Genomic DNA, 18,150 nt, shown 5'->3' with positions numbered 1-18,150 from the left:
AAATCCAAAGCATCTTGTTCATTTCAATTACTTCTCCACCCACATTCTTCATTGAATTAAAGGATATCCTACACACTCTTTTGTTTCACTTATTCCCTAAAGATTGTTTCATCGCACACCAAGCAAGGATCTTCAGCATATTCATAGTAACGTCTCAGTCACGGCATTCAGCATTATGATGTTCCTGCCACAAGGGATGTTATTAAAGGATTGAAGAGATGAATAGATGGCAGATTTCCCCAGGGCAGCACATCAGAAAATGGACATCAAAAGAACCTGGCTCAAAATGCCGTGGGTATTACTGGCTCCTGACAAATCCCACTCATTTCTGAACAGTAACACTGTCAGGCTGGGGTAGGGACATGTCCATCCTGGAATACCTCCATAAAACTGTTTGCTTATCCAGTAAAAGCACTCCCATTTCAACACCCATCCCTCTAGTTGAAGACAGCATAATCTTTAGTCAAAAGTACTTTGGGCCCAAATCCTAATAAAATCTTACTCAAATAATTAGCAATATCCCAAGGCTCAGGCTCTGTAGCCATCAAAATTACCTTTTTCTCCCACCACTTTTCATGAACCCATCTGGATTGCCTTAGAAACCCTGAACATGTGAGTCTCTTTTACAGGACATGTAGGTTGTCATATATTACAAGTCATTGTCACAGACCCCAACAGGATAACAGGCCACCATCTGTGACAGGAAATTTTAAAAATTTCTATTTCCTTTTTCACCAAGAACTTGTTGGAATTTATTTTCTTGAAGCTATTTCGAACCACGAGTAACAATTCCTGAGCAGGCACTGAGGAAGGAGAAGCAAATATACTGACATGATGTCACCACCTGAATTATTCTGCTGAGATATAAAAAGAGATTGGAAGGCAGCGTGGCCAAAATTACTATATCATTTAATTACAACCTACTTTCATGACAGGCCATCAGTTAATTAAGAGTGTCAAAATGCTGAATTGCCTCCAGCTTCTACATGCTTTGCAAATGACATGGAAGTCATCTTTTTAAATAGCAACAGCTTAACTGAAAATGTAGAACCCATAGTGAAACGCTTTGAAAAATGAGGCAGGCAACTGAGCTGACCTGAAACTCCCCATGCCATAAATTCACTAGGGAAGACGGTTATAACCCATTTAATTTACTCTCTGAAGATCACATTCACATGACAACATCAAAACTATTTTTCTGAAATTGATATAATTTTGAAGTGTTATAACACAGAAGCCTGAAGCGACTGTGGTCTGTGCGGGTACACACAGGGCCTGGCTACAGCACTGGCACCTTCCCTGCAGGCTGCTGCAATACAGGCTACTGTAAAGCAGGAAAAGGCTTAGAAAAAAGAGGTTTTTTCCTTTAGAAATAAGTCACCTTCCTTGATTCTAAAATATCACATATGACATGAGAGAAAATGCCCTGTAAAGGGAATAAAGTTGCTATAAATTTAGAAAATGAAGGAATTGGTTTACCCCTTTTTTATATCTGATACCAAATCCCTTATTCTCTTTATAGGACAGTTTTTTATTAAACAAATGGTTTCATATAAATTATACTACAATTTTCTATAAATTGTAGCAAAACAAAAAAACAATAAAGTGGAAAGCAGACTGGATAGAAATGTCATGTTTCCAAGCACCAAAGGGTAAGAGTAGCACCCATTTGCAGAAAGAAGCCAAACATCTTGAAACTGAAACAAAACCAGAGCAGTCCCTCTCCCTCATTCTCCCATAGGTAACGAGGGAGTTCTTTCATTGGATAGACAGAAAAATACTGTTTGTCGTCTGGATTTTTCTTTTCTTCCAACAAAAAATGAGTGCTTCACACTGGGGAAAAAAATCTCATGAGCAAACATCTCCCCCTATAGTTTGCAAGAAGCTGAGCATCCCATCTCTTGACTGAGTAAGGGAGCCAAGCTAAAACTGAGCCAGGACTTTATACAGTATGGCAACATAGAAGTGGATGCTATAGGAGAGTGCTTGAATAGAAAGTATGAGGCTACAAGAAAGAAATCTGACCATTCAGAAGAATTGTGGCAGGCTCATGGTTTTATGGCTGTGTAAGTGTCCAAGTGATTAACCAATTCCAGGTTGGGGAAGACAGACTGAATTTCAATATAATTTATGTGTGAGAGTAAGGGGAGTGCATTAGGCCTGTAATTTATGTAATAGGCAAAGAACTTCAAATACTAGAAAGAACTGAATGTTCTTTCTAAGTTGACTTCAAAGTGCTCCCTACTACTAAAAGACTTTGATTGAGAAAAGTTTTGAGCTTGGTAAAATTGCCATTTAACGTAACAGGCCATAAAAATGAAAGCTGACCAGTAAACAAGAATGTTCTGACAGGATGGCAAACACCTCAATGCAACTTTCACAAAATGGCCATTATTCAACAATTTTATGTCTGTTTCAAAATATGTGTAGGATGTGGGGGATGTGCGGAATATGTATGGGATGGATCCTGTTATCCATGTCCTCCTGCTGGGAGATTGTTCCTGTTTCTGTAAGGAAGCCCTGAGCCCTGTAACTGCACTTTACTGCCATTCATAACTACTGAAAACCAGTTGTCATTAATTTTTCAATCCCCATGGAGGTTTAAGGTAAAAGGACATCTTTTATTCAGTGTTTTTACAGAAAACAGTCTAACAAAGGAGTTAGTATCCAGCAAGGCCCATAACACAATACCATGATGCAACATTAAGGGAACATTGTGTTCTCCCCTGAGCACTTACCTTCTGTGTTTAACAGGCAATCCTTGGGGTCCAAGCATTAGCCCAGCAGTGGCTGGGATGGCATTGGCTCCAGCCCTTTCCCCTAATGGTGGAAAATATCCCATTGGTTGCAGTTGCATGGGCTTAGCAAATGCTTCACATACCAGCCTGTGCTGGCCTACTTATTCATGGAAACATATTTAAAATTCCCATTTGCCAGGTGTGGTGTTAGGCATGGACTGGATGAGTCTAGAATCCTGCAGACACTGGAATGTGGCAAGGGGTGGGGGGGGGGTGTGTGAAACTGATGATGATCTTTAATGTCCCCTCAAAACCATAATGATTTCTTCTAGATATTACATCACAAAAATTGAGTGAAAGGAACAATAGCGTCACTGGGTTTATGTAAAGATCTCGTGACTAAATACAACCACTAATTATTTTAGGCAAGCATGCCCACTTCCTATTGGTTAATTTCTCCTTCACTAGTCCATATGAGGGGGGAAAAGACACAAACAAATATCTGAGACACACATGCTCATCTTGATCATGTCATTTATTGAGTCAGCAGTGATGGCAAACAGGGAATCAATCGGTCTTACCGTCACAGGCAAACCCCACCAGCAAATCCCATGGAAGTGTACACATACTCCTCCTGCTTGTCCCATGACCTCCATGGCTCTACTTGAACCTTCCTGTTCTCCTGGCAATGGTTTGCCTTCGCAGCATTGTGGCAACTCCCTGCTCAAGCAGAAGAACATTGCTTCACCAGGTTAATTAAGCCTATAAAAAAATCACCTCGGGCTTATTTATGCCTTGCTGAATCACATGATTGAAATTTTGTGGAGTGTTGTGAGTCAGACACTTGGGAAGGCCTGACCAGCTATTTCCCCAACATCTCAGTGAGAGATGTCTGTGTGTTGTTCATGTTTGTACCTCAGCAGTCAGTCAGATGAATGCTTTGAGTTTGCTAAAAAAGCCTGGTACTGCATTTCAAACTGCCAGAACCCTTGCAAAAAATTTTAATTCTGTGATACAGAATTAAATAGGGCACAATAAATAACAGCACATACATCAGGAAGCTGCACTCTTGGAGGGGAGAGAAAAATGCTCTTTGGCATCTTTGACATCTGTCCTTTATTTTGCTTTCATCAAACCAGAAAGACATCCTGAGCATAAAACTTGCAAATGTTTCTGCTTTAACAGGATTACTTAACAATGGTAGGAACAACTGTTAAAGCTTGTTTTTATTGTGCACGTAGACCAATGCATGTAATTCCTCTTGCAGCAATTTTTCATTGGGCTGCTTACAAGGGTAGGAGTAATTGAGGACAAGTATTTAATCACCTCTCTTATCTTGGCTTATCTAAGTGTTAAGATAAAAGGGCAAAAATTGAACCAAGGCACATCTCACACAAATTTTAACACAGATTAATGTCTCAGCAGAGAAACTAATAAAAAGAATTGCTCACCATATTTATTCAATCCAAGTGAATTCTTGTTCTGAATAGTTACTACTTTTCTTTTTTCTTTTTCAACAAATACTGGCCGTCCTGAACCATAATGAACATGAGGACCCAAGCAGTTTGAAAGTATCAGCACACTGTGATATCAGTCAAATTCAATAATCCTGTTTCTCAGACAATACCACAACAGCTATAGAGAAAGGAAGATGACAGAACTGCAGTCACAAAGGTGAACACACTGGCTGTACATTCCTGATGATGCTACTGCAAGCCATTAAGGAAATGCAGGTAAAAGACACCTAAACCTTTTATTACAGCTTCTGCAAATCCATGAAGTGCTTGTGCAGATTAAAACCAGTAAGACTGTGTGAATTTTTCACGGAAGAGTTTCCATCAGCTAAGATGCTAATGATGTTTGTCTGCTTGTAGCCAACAAACAAGCAAACTTGTTCAAAGAACCCACCAGGTTCTCAGTAATCCAGACTGCACTATAAAAATCCTCTATAATTTACGAATTCATCAGGATAGAATATGTATTTCACTAGAAACAATAGCTAGATTATCCCTTCAATTTTGACTATAGCCTTTAAAAGAAAAAAGAGTGTCTGGAATATTTTTATGGAAAACCTATTTCAAGGTTCTCAGGAGAACTGAGCTGGAAAAAGCACCGTGTAATGGGATAAGCTATTACAATTTCAGGGCTGCAAGTGGCCAACATGATTTCTCAGTGCACACTGCCAATGAAAGCAACCCTGCAACTCAAAGGGCAGGAGAAGAGTTAGAGGCAATAATAATCCCTGTGTTCAAAAGTTAATAATTTACAACAACACTGAAATCATGCAGCTGAAAGGCAACATAGAAAAGACTAGAAAATAACACATTCCCCGTTTTTCAGAAAACTGACATCACTTTTGTGTCAAAATAGAAGGAAGTCTCAAATTACTCAAATATCCAGCAGGAGATCATGAGAAAACCTGGTGTCTTTCAGTCAAACTGTGGAAGCAGGCTGTGGGAAACTTAAGACACATAGGGGAAGAAATCCTAATTCAAAGTAAAAATTATTTTAGGCTGTATTTGCATTCTTTCAGAAACATGCAAAATGTCACTAATTACAACTGTCAATCACAGAGCAGACCAAGTCTTCAGCAATACAGCAAAGGTTTCAAAATGAACAGAGCAGGAACTTTAGTCACATTATTACTCCCTAGAGATTCTAACAATGCTGAAAGCAAGCTAGGGTTATTCTCAATTCAACACCATGTGTCAGAAACCATTTCAAACCACATCTTGTAACAAAAGTGGAAATTCTATGTTAAAGATCTTGGTCAGTAACTTAAAAAGTGATTTTCAGTGAACAAGACCCTGCAGCATGAAACATCAAAACTTCAGCAGCCTTCCCCAGTAAATCAGTGTTCATCTAAAAGGAGACATGCAGAACAGGCTCACAGGGAAGGCTGTGTTTGGGTGCTGTGGAGCAATGGGATGGCTGGGGCAGAGGGCAGTGAGGGCACGCTGGGCTCACATGGGGCAGCTTATCAGCCCATGGTGCAGGCAGAGCGAACTGGACTGAACCCCTATTTCCCAACAAAAAGTTTAGAAACAAACTGCAAGTTAGAGGACTTGACTAGATCATCACCCAAGGCTTCCATATGGCCAATCCCTCCCTCTTCCCAAACTTGGTATGACCCTGGCAGCAGCAGCACAAGCTGCCCTACACTGTCTTGCCAAGCCCCAGCAGCAGCAGGGTAAAAGGCCAATTCAGTCAGTCCAGCCTGTGAGGCTGCTTTGCTGATAGCCATCCCCATCCAGCCTGCCTGCAAAAACTTCCCTCTAAGGGGGTTATCCTTTATCTCCCAGAAATTTCAAGCTCATTGGCAGGTGGTGAGGCAAAGGCAACAAGATGGGCTCCTGCAGCTTCAGAGCAAGCTGGTCCAGCTGACCTCAGGCATCAGGTTGGGAAAGCAAAGGAACAGGAAGCCTTGATCTGTCAGCAGCAGAAAAGCCAGAGATTAGTAAAAGCTTTTCAGCGAACTTCACTCTTGGTGTGCAGTGGTCTGGCATCCTGCTGACATCTGCTGAGATTTTAAGTCTTCACTTACCTATGTCAGGCAATAATTTGCATTGCTTGGAAATTTCCAGCTTCGCACATGGTCTCAAAATGAAAACTGCTGTTCTCAAAATGTTGTTTGTGCCACACTTCCCAATGTCTGCAGAGAGCTGATCTCACAGCACTGGCTCTTCTTTGTCAGCTAAGTTGCATTAGACAGAACCTAAAAATACATTAAATACTTTCTAATATTACTTTTTGACATAAGCAGTTACTATAGCTGCAACAAGGATGTTGCAAGGAAGTGCATGAGGTTGTGTAACTCCTTTTATTCAGCTGGGATACGTGCACTGAAAGGTCAAAAGGCCTTGAAATAGGATTTTTTGTTTCAATGTTTGCCTTGGCATTCATACTTTAACAAAAATACCAAAAACAACTTCAAGAACTCAAATGAGCAGTTAATCTCCCTTTACGTCAAGGAGGCAACTAATTTAGCTTAGCTACAAAAATCTACCTGCAATGCAAAATTCAAGGAGATGCTGCCTAGTATTTGAGAATCTGACAGATAACAGTTGTCAAAAAAAGCAGCATCTAAGCAAGCTGAGGGTCTGTTGCTTAGTGAGAGGGAGTTTAATAGCACAGAGAACCCACCAAATACTATGTGTTTATCATGCAGAAGTAGCTTTTTATACCAATTGCAGAGATGTAGTTCTCTCAAGAAACATCCAGTTTGGTGTTCACTAATTTACACACAGAGGAGACAGAGCAGTATTCCTGAAATAAAGGCAAACCAAGGTCCTGGAAGATGTACAAGTCTGTTTTTTCTTGTCCAGTAACAGTGGTGGATGTGAAATGAAAACCACAATAACCCCACTCTAGATACCAACCCAAGCTTCCATCCAAACATACCAAGACAACCAATTTTAAAATTAGTCTCTTTGCTTGCTCTGCTTGCTACTCAAATCCTTGATTGAAACTGCAGCCCTCATGTTTTTGAATAAATCCATTAACTTCTTCAGTGCCTGCAGACTGGTCTTTAAAAGGGGCGATAACAAAAAAATTATTTAACAGGAAAGCTGGTAAAGGTGAACAACCATTCCCTGCACTTGTGCTGTCACTTCTGTGAAGTGGCTATGGCTGTTGTTGTGATGTGCTTCTGTTCTGCACCACTTCATTTGCTCAAGTACAAAACAGGGATCATTTAATTATTGAAATCTGGATCCCCAGAATAAAGACTGCTCACTTTGTTGAACAAACCAGTACTGCCTTTGAATAACAACAGCAGACTGATCTTAAGTACTAGTGGAAGAATTCACTCACTCACCTAAGGGGCAGTTTGCTCAGCCCTCTGTAAATTCCCACCATCCAGAGCAGCATGGGTTCTGATTCCAGGCAATCTCAGGAAGATCCTTCTGGACATGAATTAATCTCTTACATGTAAGTACAGCTTGACTGTGCTTTTAGGGCTTCCTCAGTTCCTTCCTGCTAACAGCAATACACTGGTCAATCAACACACTGCTCAGTAATTAAATCAGCTGTAAGACCTCCAGTGCTCATTTTGTACACACCAAATCCAAAATACTATTTGTGAAAATCCTGGCAGAAGGGAGCTCATAGCAATTCCTAGTTCCCATGGAAAGTTGACAAATATGAGCAAGTTATCAACGTATTTCCACAGCAGTTCTAAATTCATCCTTATCATTCCTGCGCACTCTTCAAATATTGCCACATAACAAAAGCTAAAAATAAAAAATTCAAGGTCTGTATTGTCCATTAACTGTCCTTTTTACATTAACTCCTTCCACCCTACAAACACTCTCAGCTGTAAACTCACTTTGTTTTCAAGCTCTGCATGGGAAATCCATGCACCCAGCCCCAAGTCTCCAGCACCACTGCCTGTGCTGTAACCTCTGCATCCATCACACACAAGCATTTCTTTTTCATAGAGAAAACTATGAAACAACTGCAAGTTTTTACAGACTTCTCTCCTGCCTCAGAGAAGCCAGCCAGACCCTGGTTTCCCACCCATAAACTAGGGAACTACACAAATGCACCAGCAGCCAGGGCAGGAAGATCAGTGTTTGCTGTCTCACACACTTGCAGACTCTTTGGTTTTCACTGATGGAGCTTTGACTCCCCCTCACATACAATCCAGGAGATGTTTCAATTTCCTTTCTGCTCCATCTTCCTACTTTCCAATCACTGCCAAGTTATTTAACATGTCAATATCATTACCAGTATCTTTAATATGTCAGCAGAGTTTAGTAGTGAGCAAGTAAGCACAAGGGCTTCAGAAGTATGGTGGTTATCATGCTTCAAGCCAAGCAAAGAACAACTTAATGTTCACCTTTATGTGGGGAGTTTTTATTTACCAACGCTCCCCAAAACTATTTTTAGTAACCTTGCATTTCCATCGCCACATACAAACACTGTTTGTGTTACACCATGAATAAATACAAAAGAAAAAAGAGCTTTTCCCACAACAGCCTCGATGGGTTACTTTTAATTAAAATCAGTTTAATGATTGATAAGCTCTAGTATTTCCAGCAGCAAATCATAAGTGGTTGACTGTTTCCAGAGACAGTGAAAAAACTGAAGATAATATAACTACGTAAGCTAGCATAGTTAGTTGGTTTACTGGTTATCAACATAGGAAAAATTTGAGGGTTTAACATGTAAATTCAAGAGCAAAAACGAAATCAGTGTTTTGTAGGAATCGAAGTTCAGCTATATAAACTTACAGCATCATTGTTTCCAAGGCTCACTTTTAGTCTCTCACAAAATTACTTTTGCCATACTTCCTACATCAGAAGGAACAAGCAGGAATTTTCAGTATCTGATTAGTATTCAGGAAGGGGGTGTCCCATGTATCAACTCAGTAGAGTTGCTAAATGGAAAGGTTCTTCACTTGCACCTCTTAAGCAAACGGAGAACACTGCAAATACTTGTTGCCTCGTGTCCTTCCTTTGCTCCCTGGGCTCACAGAGGCAGCAGAAGGCAATTCCACGTGCCTGAGCACACACTTGTGGAGACATCTCCTTCTTATAAACAGAACAAATCATCTACAGCTGATCAGCCATACCACAAAGTTTCATTCACCACCACAGAGAAAATAGGAGTGAGTATAGGGAGTGTGAAATCCTAGAGCTCTAATGGGATCCTCCCTAGCCCTACATGTCTTCCTTGGTCACTGTCACCAAGAATGCAGTGCTGTCTCAAACAGCTGCAGCATCCACCTGCCTTCCTCAGCCAGTGCTGGTGGGAGGAGCAGACAACACACAGGAGGGAGCATTTCCTCTTTTGTACTGTTATTTTATTTTGTAGTAAGATCCATGTAGTATATAAAATATAACAGGAAAAACTGAACAAAGCCTAGAAAATGAACCGAGGAGTTCAGCTGACGAACCACTACAGCTCTACTTCTGTGGGTTCACGAAGTCTCCAGAACTCATGGACTGTTTGCTTGTACTATTACAGTTCTCTAGCATATGAGCCTACACCAAAAGCTGATATGTTCCAATTAAGCCATAGTTAAGTGACAGATGTAGAGAAAAAAAACAAAGTGGCTTTTGTAAGCCACAGCTGCCCTTGACAGAAGTTACAATGATGTCTAACTATACTGTAATGCACATTACATCAAGAACCTTGAAAGAGCCTCTGAGAAAACAGCTTCACATTAAGCATTTTAAAGAAAGGTCATAAATACTGCACTGTACCAACAGTACCTCCCAATGTCCTCCTTATGCCTGAGGAGCATTTGTGTTTTGTAAGAAGCTACTACAGATGACACCAAACCTAGAGGTAGGTTATAGGCCAAGGTAAGTTATAGGCAAAAAAAAAAAAAAAAAAAAGAAATCCCTTTAGAGCTAGTCACTGCACAGGCTGCCCAGCAGGCAGCAGGGCAAAGCATCAACAACTCTTTTCTCCCACCCTAAACATTGCTCACACAGTGCATTTAGCTCCTAGTGCCCTAAGAATGAGAGTGGATCATCAGCTGCTAGTAAATGCAGTCATGCCAAGAGAACAGCTTGAAGTTATTCAAGCAAAAACCTGTTACTGTGCAAAACTGATGCACTGGACTGTTACCAACCAGACCTCCAAGCTTAGGAAGTGATCTGACAGTAGAGAACCAAGGTGTTTTTCTTTTGACTGGGAAGTATTTTAGTAACCAACAGGAGAACATACTGCTACGTCTACATGGAAGGAGTCAAATATCAGCTTGTATCAAAACCTTAGAGACCAAAAAAAAAAAAAAAAAAAAAGTTTAAAAAAAAAGCACACTTTGATGAGACCAAATTTTTAAAATGTTACTGCACCAAACAAGCCGCTAAAACAGCTCATCTCCCCTAAAACCTGGGATGAACACAATGTTGATGACAAATATGTGTACATTGAGAAACACACCTGCAAGTACAATAGGTAACAGCAAATTAACCCCAAGTTTTAATGGTGTAATGTCTTCAGGTCACAAAATGTGGACAAAACGTTAATCTTAACTCCCTTCTGTGCACTGTTTGGTGATAATCAAAGTAACAATGCTGAAGATTCATTTTATTTCTACTTCCAAAGGAAAAGGGTAAATGGTTAAATACGTGTTCTCCAATTTGTTCTCCACTATACGTACACCCACACACATACACACACCCCTCAAACTGCACTGACATTTCTTTTTGACCAAAAGAGTAGATCCTGGGAGTAAGTGCAAAATGCAAAATCAACTGACAGAAAATGCTGAACAAACAGCATCATAAAAATACAAAATATTTATATTACTGAACTATTAACAGATGATGTTCTCTGTTTCTTTAAAACTTTGGAACCACATAGCTGATTTCTTAAATCTAGTCCATGCCAGCTTCCAGAACTATTAATGTTTTAGTTAGCTTCATTCTTTGATGCTTCATCAAAATTTTCTACGAGATCTGAAAAAGATGAAGATATTTAATACAGTAATGCCCAGTAAGATTACCTTTGTAAGTTTAATGAAAATGCATATAATTACAGGAAAGGTTAAGTAGTACTTAATTACACTTAGGGAAACCAATTCTTTATGGGCAAATTTCAAAGGGCTTTAGAAAATACTGTTTGTTTAAACATACACAAAGAACTAGAAATGCAGAAACACTCCAAGAGTGAAAATTCTAACATTAAGTGATTAAGAGTTGATTTTCAGAAGTGCTCTACTAGCTGCAGCTGAGTTTTGAGCATCAGCATTCTTTAAAGAATGCCTGATGTTTTAGAGAATTTAATTTTATGCAAGGTCACAAAGAAACAGACCAGTGCCAAGGCACGAGGAATTGAATCTCTGGTCCACATATATGTTGTTTTAGCTAACACACCATTCTGATCTCACAGTAGAATGTGGTGATTGATAAAATAGTTATTCACTGATTAAATTAAGAACTTCCCATATTTACTTTCAGACACTGACATAAGCCTTTTTTCTTCTACTACAGAAATAGAAATTCCCACTCCAGACCCTGATATAAAAACAACCTGGTAACGATGCCAATTATGTCATTTTGCAGTCCTAAACCCCTGTTTGGATATTTAGATACCTGGTTCAACCTCACTGAAAATATTTTAACCTAGTTTCAGTCAATAATTAAGGTATTTGTACAAGGTAATCCCTTTTTCAAAAGCTGGAATCCCAAGTCATATTTTAACGCTGTCCTATATAAGAAGCCTCCCTTGGCAAGCAAGGAGTATAATCACATCAAAAGCTACATATTTAAATGAATAAATCAAAATATTTATATATAAAGTGGACACAAAAGTGTGTATGTGCCTACCTGGGACATCATCATCTTCTTCATCAATATCTTCCGATTTTGGTGCTTTACTATCCAACACTAAAAAAAGAAATTTGGTGCTGAGTTCTCATGATACAGAATTAGGGACACTCACAGAGCAAAATAAAAACCATACACATGAAAAAAGCAAGCATTTCTCCAATCCCCAACAGTGACAAACATACAAATGACCAGGTATTGGGAGTTAACAGCATGACCAAAAGGTTTCCTTGGGGACATTCTCACAGCAAAGTATTAGTAGAGCCATTTTCAGATGCTATGGGGTATTCACACAGAGCTTGCAAAAGATCAGATGATAAAGAAAAGCCCCAGCATGACTTAATCTTCTAAGTGAAGTCATGTGTTTCAATACAACAATAATGTGGTACCCATCAGTGACCAACATATCATATGATTCAAATACCAAGGGGCTACAACTGTAGGAAAAATATTTCCAGATCAACTGTCCTGCATCAAATCTCATCTCTCTCAGTCCCAAGTAACCTAGAGAAATGCAAGAACTAAAAAAATAGAACAACTTTTTCTCATTGGTCTGACTTCCTGGACTACCTAAAGAAAGCACAGCATCTACTGGGACCGAGGTTGCATCAAGAGAAATATGCTTACAATGATCTCTCTAAATTTTAAAAGGTATTTTACACATTACTAAAGAAGAAAAACTAACCCTTTACTTTCACTTAAATGCTGAACATGATTGTGGAAGAAATTCAAACTGATTTAAAAGAACAACTCTTTGTTGAAAACGTTAGCACAGGTGATGTATGTTCCATTCCACACACAGACAACTACACATCCAACTACAGTCATCTGAATGGCTGTAACAGTCTAACCTGGAACTGTACCTGATGTTCATTTTTAAACTAAAATTACAGTATTAGTTATACTACCTACACCCCTCTAGCCATGCTCCCATGGTTTTAAAATTAATAGAAAATAAAGAATCACATGCATAACTGTGATTTGGATTTTTTATTTTTCCACTAAAACTTTGATTTTTAATTAGTTTTTTAAAGTCTTGGCTGAATTCCAAAGTAAATTGTAGAGCAGAAGAACATATTTCTTCTTCTACAACTCCAATAGAAATATGTTTTTAATGAACAAAGAAAACAGACTAGATTCCCTGACAAAAAGAACTGGTTGAGTTTTTCCAAGTAAAAACATGAACTTGCTTTCCCCTAAGCATTCTGCCACACACAGCTGTACACCTGCAATCACAGCATGCCAGACGTATCTATTTCTTTTAAATCAGGGCCTGCCTATATAATCTTGAATCAACAAAGATAAAAAAAAATTCCTCCCCCACCCTCTACTTCCACAACAGTGGCAAATGAGTGAAAGCACACACATTCCTGATTACTTTTTAAGTCACATGCTGTTGTTAAATTTGGGTTAAAACTTTTAGTACTTCATATGTCCTTTAAGTGAGCTATGAAAGATTCCAAAAAGACCTACCTTGTCTTGGGAATTGTTCAGCTAACTTCCTGAGACTTGTTAAGCTGTCAGCACCAAGCTGGCTTAAGATGCCTGGAAGCATTTCTGTGATCGGTTTAGCCTCTGCATGACCAGTAATTGCAAAAGTGTTGGCAGAGAGGGAAGCTTGAACCTTGGGGTTGTTGAAGTGAATAACTGTTCCATCGTCTTTTATCATGTTCACCTGTTTAAATATATTAATAACATTTACCAAAGTGTTGCAGCATCTTGTTACACAAGCATAATAACTAAAATCTAGATTTGAAATATTAAAAACTACAGAACTAGCACTCCTCCTAAAGGATAATATAACCACCATAAAAGCACCTAGAATTAACACCATCTAAATTCAAAGCTCCAACAGCAAAGCATTACCACATCAGGTTAAGCCACTGCCTTTCACAGGTACCTGTGTCACCTACCAGGAAAACATTCCTGCTTCTGCCCATCTGGCAAAGGCACAGGACTCACACTGGCTCAAGGCAGGGATGCACACACAGCACTGGGAGTTTATGGACCAACTGCTCTAGAACAGACTTCCAATACCTTCCCAATAATTCCATGACAGCTCTTACAACTAAGGACATCACACAGTGATCCTGCTCTCTTCCTCTTCCCTAGCCTTCTGAATCACCAAGAATTATAATTTACAGCCTGCTTTGCTCCTGCTGTCAGAGTTAACACTGGCATATTTGTATAGGTCTATGTTATGTTTTTTTAACTTAGAGGAAGACAGAATGGAAAGCTGAAAAGCTTTTTTCTTCTGGGCATGGCTAATCTATTATGTGAAAAATAATTCTGCCTGACCAGAGGAAGAGAGTTCTACCCATCCGACACAACAGTGGTATTAAACTTATGTGAAAAAAATAATAAGCAATGTTTTTAAGTTACAGGGAGAAAAGAGGAATTCAGAACTAAAGACGAGATCTAAAATACAAAAACATCTGAGTTCTCAATCCTCACACAGCAGCAGAGTTCCAAATATGTTTTGAACAGGAAATCCAGGTGTGTTGCTTTCCTGCAAAACTAACCAATGTCCTGTCCTTTGCCCACAGGGAGATGGTAGAGGCTTCAAGCAGAGTCATCCTGTTACTTAAAAGCCCCTTTTAAAATGACACAAGTGCATTGCTCATGTTTGACTCAACGTTACTCTTCTATCTGCACGAAGCTTACCGAGGTCAGCTTGAGTTCACTTGAATAAAACATTCTGCAATTATGTCTCTTGCTATCAAGGTAGAAACGTTTTGCATCATCTTCCTACACTTTGAGATATTTAAAATCCCTAATAAATGTGTCTGAATAAAGATCCTGTGCTCTGTGCAGAAAAAAGCCCTGAACATACACTAAGAGGAACTAGGTCCTTCTTCAGTTCATATAGCTCAGCATATTTGTATTAAGCTTAAGAAAACAGACAAACTGAAGTGTTTCTGTAACAGAGGTCTGAAAACTTACAGGCAAACCACACTGAATCTGCATTTGCCTTTGGAAGGGATGGAATGCACTTAGTGACTTCTGCACGCACCCTGCAATCCTGCTTCAATTAATTAATCACAGATTAAATACTGTACTTCTTTAACTAAGTAGTACAAGTACTACAGCAACACTGAGTTCATGATGGAGGAACATCCTCCTCCTCCCATGTGTGTCACTCTCTACACTGTTATGGAAAACATGTTTTATTAAAACATGTAAATTAGAGGTATTCAAAGAGTATCTGAAACCTTCATATTCCCACTTACATTAACACAGAAGCTGCTTCTGTAGAGTCTCTGCAGTGTTTTAAAAAACATCTCCTGTAACTACTGCAAACAATTCCAGCAATTTTTGTGTAGTAAAAGGTCCGAATTTTGGTAATACAGACTCAAGCTCCTACTCAAGGTGTTCCTAAACTTTCCTTTGTATTCTGCACCACACCTGCTCTAGATGGGCCTGCACAGTACATGTACCTTTCCTGCTTTTCTCTTTAGAGCAGGGATTCAGGTTCATAAAAGTCAAGAATGAAGAGAAGTTTTGTTCTGCAATGAATGCAAGACACAGAGCACAGAGCTTACTACCTCCACCACACACTACCTGGCAACAGAACTTTCAATTTTCCTTCTCCAGGTACGTACAGATTCGTGTCAATGAGACAACAATAAATCAAACTTAACCTCTCAATAACCAGATCTCTATGGTTTTGCATGCAAGACAAAACTGTTGTCAAAACCAAAAGCAAACCCCACCACACCACCACCAAAATGACAGTGAATTTAATTTCAAACAGGAAACACTTATTTTTTCACTATACCTCTTCAATGCCAGCAATATTATTCACTGCCAGTTTTTTGAGGGAACTCTGAAGTTTTTTGTCATCAGCTGTAGCTGTTCTGTGCACCACCTTCTTCTTTCTGCGAGCTGTTCCCTGGGAAAGAATCAAGAGACAACAGTCAGCTCTACTCAAGATCTCTCAACACTAATTGCAAAAGTCATACCACAGTCTGAGCAACATCTTTCAAGTTATGAGACATTTCTGTAGACAAAAACGCTTCTCAACTTATTTCCCTTTTCCTACAGCTTTGGCCACCATTCCCAATTTTAAGTTTTTTCTTAAGCATAAAAGACCAAAGAAACACCAAACAACAGCATATTTTCCCTTTACTAAACCAGATTACAAAAATACTACTTAATATTAAGCAATACATAACAAACTTTCCCCAAGATATGTTTTCCAAAACGAAGCACAAATACAGTGATTTAAAAGGTTACACTTTGGCAAGCAAATCATTAACATTTCCAAAGTGTTCCATAGACAGCAGTTTTGGAAGTCCTACTTTGCAAACTTTGGTACAATTATCCCTACGGCAGGGGATGAGCACCCATACTGAACAAACTACATGCCTTTTTATTGGTCTTATTAACTACCCACTGGCTCAGAAAAAATAAACAGCTCAGAGCAGAGCCAGTGACTAGAGTGGGCACGAAGGAAGAAAATCCCCAATAGGGAGGCCAGAAAGGCAGAACTGGAACACCCAACAGGTGAGCCTAGCTGGAGCTTTCACAGGTCACAACAAGTCACTGAATTAAAACAATGGTTGCACACTGGAAACTGCTCATCCAGCAGTTGTGAACTGAAAGAAATTTGCATTTCAGGTAGCTGCACTATGGGCCAGGTCACACAAAACCTGAAATGGTCAAGCCTCAGAATATTTTTTTTCTTCCCTTTCTATGAACTTCAGCCTATGTTTTCAAAAGTATTTCTGGGGTTTTCTTACCTTTCCTCCTATTCGGACCTGCGCTTGAAGCTTGGCCAGTTTTTCTTGGTTCATTGTGCTACGTCTAAAGAGCAAGAAAAAGTTCAAGTTAACCATCAAAACACTAACAAAAAAAAGGCACAGTCCATTTTAAGAGTACTCTTACAATTGCAGTGGGTTTTTTAGACTTCTAGAACATTACTCAAAACAGTGTGTCAAATAAACACACATAAACAGAGCTTTAAAGTCACACCGCCTAAACAATCCACAGCAGTCCTGCAGTAGGAAGGACCCACATTTAGCTGAAGTGTCTCTGCCACAATGAGGTAACTCAACAGGACATTTCATTCTGCATCACGCCAAGGTACTCATTTTCAGGACGCCAGTTTACTGATGGAAGTATTTAACTGAATTACTGACTCCAACCAGACCCAAACCAGCACATACACCACAACTGGTCTGGGAAAACACCCTTATCTTTACGAGGGCTCAGGGGCAGATTAACCACTAAGCTACCTGGAAGAGTATTCATATAATGAATCTATGATACTTAAACTAATGAGCGAGAGCCAAACTCAGTGAAGTTCGTGTATGGACATATTTGCTACATGAACGTCTGGTAGCTCTTCATCCAATACAGTGACTGGGAAGTTAGTCCAGTGCTTTCTCCCACGGGTCAGGTGGGACCTTTAAAGGCTTGCCCTGAAAACCCATAATGGATGAAAAAACGCCTCAAACCTTCCAGCAAAAGGAATGCGTTTCGCTGCTCTGCCCCAGCAATTCATCAGTAATCCCCGGAATGATGGGGAAGTCTCCGCATGTGCTTTGTGCCGGGAACGACGGGGAGGGGAAGAGCAGGAGCGAGGGAGGGATCGGAGCACGAAGGGACCCCGCGGGGCGGCTGGAGAAGAGGCTCAGGGTGGCTCGCTGGCCATCCCCAGAGCACGGGGAGCGGGAGGGCAACACGGCTCATCCCTCAGGAGCCCGTGTAACCGCGACCCCAGGGGAGAGCCGCGGCCCCGTGGGCCAGGGCAGCCCCCGCACAAGGGAGTCACTCCCTCGGCCTCTCCTCGGGGAACGGCCCAGCGCGGCGCAAGGGGACAGGACCAAGCTGCCGCGGCGCCCCGCGCCCCCTCAGGTCGGCGGGGACGCGGCAATATCAGGACACGGAGACACCGGGACACAGGAACAGCGGGCCCCCTCACCTGAGCGCGGCGGAGCCCCCGCTACCAACACGCGGCGAGAACAAGATGGCGACCGAAGAAGGAAAGAGAGGCGCACAGAGAAAGGAAGCGTCGCACCACGTGAGGACACCGACCCGCCCGCGGATTGGCGGATCCGCCCACTCGTATTTACATACGGGCAGGGCTGGGCACGCAAGGCCTCCTGGGACTTGTAGTCTCCAGG

At 40.5% G+C, this 18,150-nt stretch overlaps 1 protein-coding gene across 5 annotated transcripts; it reads right to left on the bottom strand.

The window, feature by feature from the left end:
- Window positions 1-3,258: 3,258 nt before the first annotated feature.
- On the bottom strand, window positions 3,259-18,059 carry BTF3L4 (basic transcription factor 3 like 4). Of its 5 annotated transcripts, none has more exons than XR_011152530.1 (8): window positions 17,949-18,059; window positions 16,765-16,828; window positions 15,801-15,914; window positions 13,496-13,697; window positions 12,023-12,082; window positions 7,555-11,152; window positions 6,283-6,453; window positions 3,259-6,167 (listed from the first exon to the last, which is right to left on the bottom strand). XR_011152530.1 is itself a non-coding variant. In XM_069023410.1 (6 exons), the coding sequence occupies exons 2-6, from the start codon at window positions 16,816-16,818 to the stop codon at window positions 11,106-11,108; spliced, it is 477 nt and encodes a 158-aa protein (XP_068879511.1). In that variant the 5' UTR covers window positions 16,819-16,828; window positions 17,949-18,059; the 3' UTR covers window positions 3,259-11,105. The 5 variants fall into 5 exon arrangements, 1 of the variants encoding a protein (XP_068879511.1); XR_011152531.1 differs by having other exon boundaries at window positions 3,259-4,373; XR_011152529.1 differs by having other exon boundaries at window positions 3,259-6,453; window positions 7,555-7,712; window positions 7,799-11,152.
- Between the last annotated feature and the right edge of the window lie 91 nt (window positions 18,060-18,150).

This window comes from Aphelocoma coerulescens, chromosome 8 (assembly GCF_041296385.1).
Source record: "Aphelocoma coerulescens isolate FSJ_1873_10779 chromosome 8, UR_Acoe_1.0, whole genome shotgun sequence".
Lineage (NCBI taxonomy): Eukaryota > Metazoa > Chordata > Aves > Passeriformes > Corvidae > Aphelocoma > Aphelocoma coerulescens.
Note: the sequence above shows the minus strand (reverse complement) of the source record. Positions and strands in the feature narration are given on the sequence as shown.

Bases quoted from the DNA above. Each gene is read 5' to 3' on its own strand.
- BTF3L4 (XM_069023410.1), bottom strand. From the start codon at position 16,818: ATGAACCAAGAAAAACTGGCCAAGCTTCAAGCGCAGGTCCGAATAGGA. The intron at 15,915-16,764 runs GTAAGAAAACCC...ATTCTTTCCCAG, and splicing joins AGGTCCGAATAGGAGGAAAG to GGAACAGCTCGCAGAAAGAA. The intron at 13,698-15,800 runs GTATAGTGAAAA...ATATTTAAACAG, and splicing joins ATATTGCTGGCATTGAAGAG to GTGAACATGATAAAAGACGA.